Source organism: Miscanthus floridulus, unplaced genomic scaffold (genome assembly GCF_019320115.1).
Source record: "Miscanthus floridulus cultivar M001 unplaced genomic scaffold, ASM1932011v1 fs_263_1_2, whole genome shotgun sequence".
Classification (NCBI taxonomy): domain Eukaryota; kingdom Viridiplantae; phylum Streptophyta; class Magnoliopsida; order Poales; family Poaceae; genus Miscanthus; species Miscanthus floridulus.
Genome location: NW_027096472.1, coordinates 37,112 through 42,446, shown reverse-complemented (window position 1 = coordinate 42,446; position 5,335 = coordinate 37,112). Strand labels below are relative to the sequence as shown.

The window sequence follows — 5,335 nt, the reverse complement described above, 5'->3', positions numbered from 1 at the left end:
AAGGATGGCAACGGGTCGGGTTCGGATCGGGTGGAGTCTCCGTGCACCCAAAACCGAAACCCGAAATCAAAACCCGAACCCGCCCCGAAAACCGATTCGGGTGGAAATCCATCACCAAAACCAAACCCGCGGATACCCGAAACCCGGACGGATACCCGAAACCCGAATGGATACCCGAAACCCACGGATATATATACACATATTCACATGTATAAACAAGAGGCAACAAATAATAAATATTTTCATGAGTCAACTTTAAATAAATTTAATAATCTAAGTAAACAAATTATTATTAGTATATTATAAAACATGAGTTTTAATTCCAAATGATTTATTTCGGATATCCATTGGATATCCACGGGTGGAAAACCGAACCCGAAACCGAACCCGATTGGTTTCGGGGCCCCGAACCCGAAAACCGTGGATGAAAAACCATCCCCAAACCCGAACCCGCAAAACCCGAAACCCGCGGATATCCGCACCAAACCCGATCCGTTGCCATCCTTACAGCCCCCCGCGCGCCATGCCTGCCATGCTGACGTTAGGCTGACGCAAAACCAAAAAAGCAAAATATTTTTCTTTGAATTGCTATAACTTTTGAACATTATATCCGTTTTTAATTCTGTCTGCACCGGTGTGTTCTATGTGACGAAGCGAACAAAACTAGACCCCACTTACATATGTTTCGATGAATTTTACTTTAATAACAAGTTATATGTAATACGTGCTATGAGATTTCTCAAAGGAGATACTAACATGTAATGTTAAAGTTGCTACTCAAAAAATATATTAAAGTTGTCACATAGTATACACATGCTCGGGAAAATAATTAAAAAGAGTTCCTACCATATAATATTAAAGTTGCTACTCAAAAATACTAAAGTTGTTACATAGTATGCACAAGCTGAGGGAGGGAAAAATGTACTAAAGTTGTCACATAGTATACACGGCTCGGGAAAATAATTAAAAGGAGTTTCTAACATATAATACTAAAGTTGCTACTCTAAAAATACTAAAGTTGTTACATAGTATGCACAAGCCGAGGAGGGGGCAAAAAATATCAATGGAGTTACTACCACGTAATACTATAGTGTATAATTGTGGGGCACATTATTAAAGTAAGCATTGCATAAGCTGTCAACTAGGGGGCAAGTTATTATACAATTAGCTCAAATCTGCTTCTCTTTTCCGCTCGAATCTGCCGACAGCCACCCCCACTCCATCGATCCAAATCTGCTCCTCTTCGCCGATTTGCTCCTCCTCCTCGCTGATTCGCCGGTACATACAAACTATTTTAAAACACATGCATCATACTCTTATTTCATAGATCTCATCACAAGTGGCTCAATAGTACAAACAAGTAAAAAAATAAAAAAATAATGAAAAAATGAAAAATAAGTTGCTACACGCTTAATACATAAGTTGCTACACGTTTGCAAGTATATATAGTTTGTTGAAAGGTTAATATATAGGTTGCTACACGCTTAATACATAAATAACTATTACATATATAACATAAGTTTCCGGTACATACAAACTATTTTGAAACACATGCATCGTAGTCTTATTTGTTGAGCTTTGCGCAAAAAAAGTAGAGTAATAACAAACCTCATTTGTTGGGCTTGGGCCTTGGTTAGGGCCGGTTCCCAAGGGCATAAACCCATTTGTTAGGCTAGGGCCTCACTAGGCTGTAATGGGCCTCATTTACGTATGATGCACAATACGCATAGTGCCTGCCTGATGAACTTTTCAGCCCAGCTATGTATCTCCCTCTGTCCCAATAATGACAGGACCATCCAAAAAAAAACATCGAGGGCTTTTCGGCTCCGGCGACGGCGGCCGTGGCTTCCTTCTTCGGCGATCACCGTGCTGGGCAGCAGCAGCAGCTCCACCAAACGCCCCAGGTCAAGTCACCCCTCTCCTCTCCTCCTTTTGGTTTTCCTGTCAAAGTGTCAAAAACATGGGGCTCTGCGCTGTCCTCCAAAACCGTACTGATCGGTCATCGTTTTCTCCGCTCCACACACACACACATCGGCCGGCCATAGCAGAGGCGAACAAAAACGCCGCATTCCTCCGGCGTGGCAACAGCACATACTCCAGTGTGGTGTGAAGTATGAACCTTTCGTCACCTTTCAGTGAGACCGATGGCCAACTTACCTACCTAGGGGATAGGGCCTCGTAGGATATGTACTTCTGGCCACAGAGCAGAACCACCCAATTTTAAGACATAGCAGGGCCACCCAATTTTAAGTAGCTTCCAAATCGACCAGGATGTTTATGTTTCCTCCGGTCCACCAATTAGATGTTTATGTTTCCTCCGGTCCACCAATTATATATTCTGTTTACTTATTCTTGTGTTTTTTTAAGACCTTGTTTAATTCCAGGATGTAAAGTTTTGGGGTATCACATCGGATGTCACATGAGTGTGTCGCATGGGGTGTTCGGATGCTAATAAAAAAATAAATTACAGAATCCGTTAGTAAACCGGGAGACGAATTTATTAAACCTAATTTAGCCGTTATTAGCACATGTATTATTGTAGCACCACATTATCAAATCATGGCCTAATTAGACTTAAAAGATTCGTCTCGCAAAGTAGTCGCAATATGTGCAATTAGTTATTTTTAGTCTATATTTAATACTTCATGTATGTGTCCAAACATTTGATGAAATATGGTGTAAACTTTTGTACGAGGAACTATACAACGCCTAAGTTCATTCAGTTCAATTACATACACCGGATCAAGTCAAGCATGGGATGGGACAATATAATTAATTATCCTGATAGCTACTAGGCTGCAGCCTGTATGCATGGAGGATGTAGCGAAGCTTGACAGGTGTCATATCAATGTCTGAAATTCTGACTAACTATCGAGTTTTTCTTGACTGCATGCCATTTGTCATGCTAATTATTACTATTTCCCATGTTTCTAATGCTCTCCATCAAACGTTAACAAGTTATAAGCTAGTACTATTAATTCCAGGACAATTTACCTGTTATGAAGACTTTGCAGGATGTGTTTTACAGAGGCTGGGAATGGGATGGTTACAATTACAGGAAAGTTTAGATATTAGTACATCAACATTCTAGCTTGTGGGACACAGCATTTACAACTTTTAAGCCTTAATTTCTGCCCACTATTTACTTTCTGCAGATCCATTTTCTTTGCTTATCACACATATTATACACTAAAGGTAACATACTTGTGTCCCTTTCTTGTCACAACTCATGAAGCAATGGCTGTCTGCATACGAACGGATTGATGTACACCTTCAAAGGAGTTCCTTCCCATCATTTCTTCCTTACGCCCATATATCTTCAGGGATCATCATAGAGGTAACCTCAAGTGCCCCTGCCATTTCAATATCTGTGAAATCTATCAAATATTCTGGCGTGCTTGGCACCATGAATAAGTTTTCAAAGCTTTCATCCTGAATTCCAAGGACATCATTATGAACAACTGTTGACCCACTAATGCTTTGGTTATGATTGACAATTGGTGCACTATATTTTGTTGTCTCAACAACATATGGATGGATTATGTCACCGTTCTTGCAAATGTGCTGGCCGTAATAGTCAACATCGAACAACCTCACTGTTCCAGCGCTTCCATCTGATTCCTTCTGTTGAACTGTCTTAGTTGCAAGACACCCTTGGTCTTTACTATTGGCACATCTATAGTAGCTCCTGATTAAGCATGACATCATTATATATTTTTTATTATACACAAAAGGCAAAATATGCAAAATATTATTCATCCACATAGATGAGAATATGTATGGCTGCAATTTTTTTTCTCGAAAACGTATGGCTGCAATTTTAGCTACAATATATGTGCACAAAGCTAATCATCCACACCTTTTTTTTTTGAAAGGACGGCAAAAGCTTTGCCGCAAATTTTATTAGAAGAAAACATAAAAAAGGTGTCAGTGTAGTTTTTTGAGTGGAAACCGAGCAAAAAACCACCCGACCAGAATACAACATGAGAATCAAAATTCAGTATAGAAAATATTATATATATATGAAGTACATCAATACATATGTTTTATTACATACCTAGAATGCTTTGCTTTGGAGATCCACTTCTGTCCATACTTCCTCCATTGATATCCATCAAAGTGTGGTGCTTGTGTCACAACTGAACCTGTGTGTTGTGCATTCTTCCTAAGAGAAGGGATAAATATTTTAACCACCACAGTAAATGATATATAGGTAAACATATATATGCTCTTTTGCTATATACCTTCTCTTATTTCCAATTTGTTTAGCTTCCTCCCCCAACATGTGACTATCCACGTTATTCTTGCCACCTTTTCTTCTATATTTGATAAGATCGGCCTGTTTCTTACTGCTATCACCAAGTTCGAGAAAGGAGATAACCTTACTTGAGGAACTGAATATATCTTGAAAGAGTTGCTGCGCAAGCTTCTCCTGCCTACTACAGGGATCAAGTGTTGGTAGGATAAGGTTATGCAGCTCCATCACGAGGGCCCTTTGGTGTTCAATCTCATTGATCACCACTTGGCAGCCACTATGAGTGGAAGATTCAAAGATGTTCATTTGATGCTTTCTCAAATATATGTGGCTATAATAGTTGGACTTTGGAGCTGAAGGTGCTAGGTATATGCAGCTTTAGGCATCTATTTATACATGCAAGTAACATCACACAGTATGAGCATGGTGGAGGGAATGGATCATTTTTTCAAATTTTCTCACTGGAAAAGACTAGGGAGAGTACTGTGTCCCTATCCATCAGTAGTATGGTAGAACTAAAGGTGTCATTCAAGATCCTGTTTTTCTCAAACTGATGCATAAATATACATAGATCATGATCGTTGCGTAATTTTCATTCGATGCACATGTTTAATTACATTATGTGTGATGGGCCTAGGGGACACATTTGAAGTAGTACATAGTAATCACAACCAGAATTTTCGAATTCTCCCAGTGATATGGGCTTCTCCTAGTGTTTTAGCATTCAAAATTTAGTATAAACTTTTCCTATTAAATGTCTCCTAGTGTAGATTTCCATGTGCTATGACTAGTGGTAGTGTTTTAATACTACTTAAAAGCACTACGAGAATTCCACTATTTTAGTAGTGAATGTTATTATAAGGTCAGATGATGATTATTAAATTAATGCCACACTAGTGGTACTAGTGTTTTAAATTGTTGGAGGAAGATAAGTTAGTATGAACTTAACTGTTGATCGCCAGATGATAAGGATTATTGACATATCTAATGCATAAAAAATGCAACTGATTTATTCATGTATAGAATATAATAGAGGTGATGCATAAAAATTACATTTGTAAGAAAATTGCTGTCCCCATA

At 38.8% G+C, this 5,335-nt stretch overlaps 1 protein-coding gene across 1 annotated transcript; it reads right to left on the bottom strand.

The window, feature by feature from the left end:
• Positions 1 to 3,302: 3,302 nt before the first annotated feature.
• On the bottom strand, positions 3,303 to 4,581 carry LOC136531023 (probable WRKY transcription factor 67). The gene is made up of 3 exons (XM_066523724.1): positions 4,245 to 4,581; positions 4,058 to 4,165; positions 3,303 to 3,688 (listed from the first exon to the last, which is right to left on the bottom strand). Exons 1-3 carry the CDS (start codon positions 4,559 to 4,561, stop codon positions 3,304 to 3,306), a joined length of 810 nt encoding a protein of 269 aa, XP_066379821.1. The 5' UTR covers positions 4,562 to 4,581; the 3' UTR covers position 3,303.
• Positions 4,582 to 5,335: the final 754 nt, after the last annotated feature.

Excerpts from the sequence above, each read along its gene's own strand:
- LOC136531023 (XM_066523724.1), bottom strand. The coding sequence starts at position 4,561 with ATGAACATCTTTGAATCTTCCACTCATAGTGGCTGCCAAGTGGTGATC. Across the intron at positions 4,166-4,244 it reads CAAATTGGAAATAAGAGAAG|GAAGAATGCACAACACACAG; the intron begins GTATATAGCAAA and ends CCCTTCTCTTAG. Across the intron at positions 3,689-4,057 it reads TCCAAAGCAAAGCATTCTAG|GAGCTACTATAGATGTGCCA; the intron begins GTATGTAATAAA and ends ATGCTTAATCAG.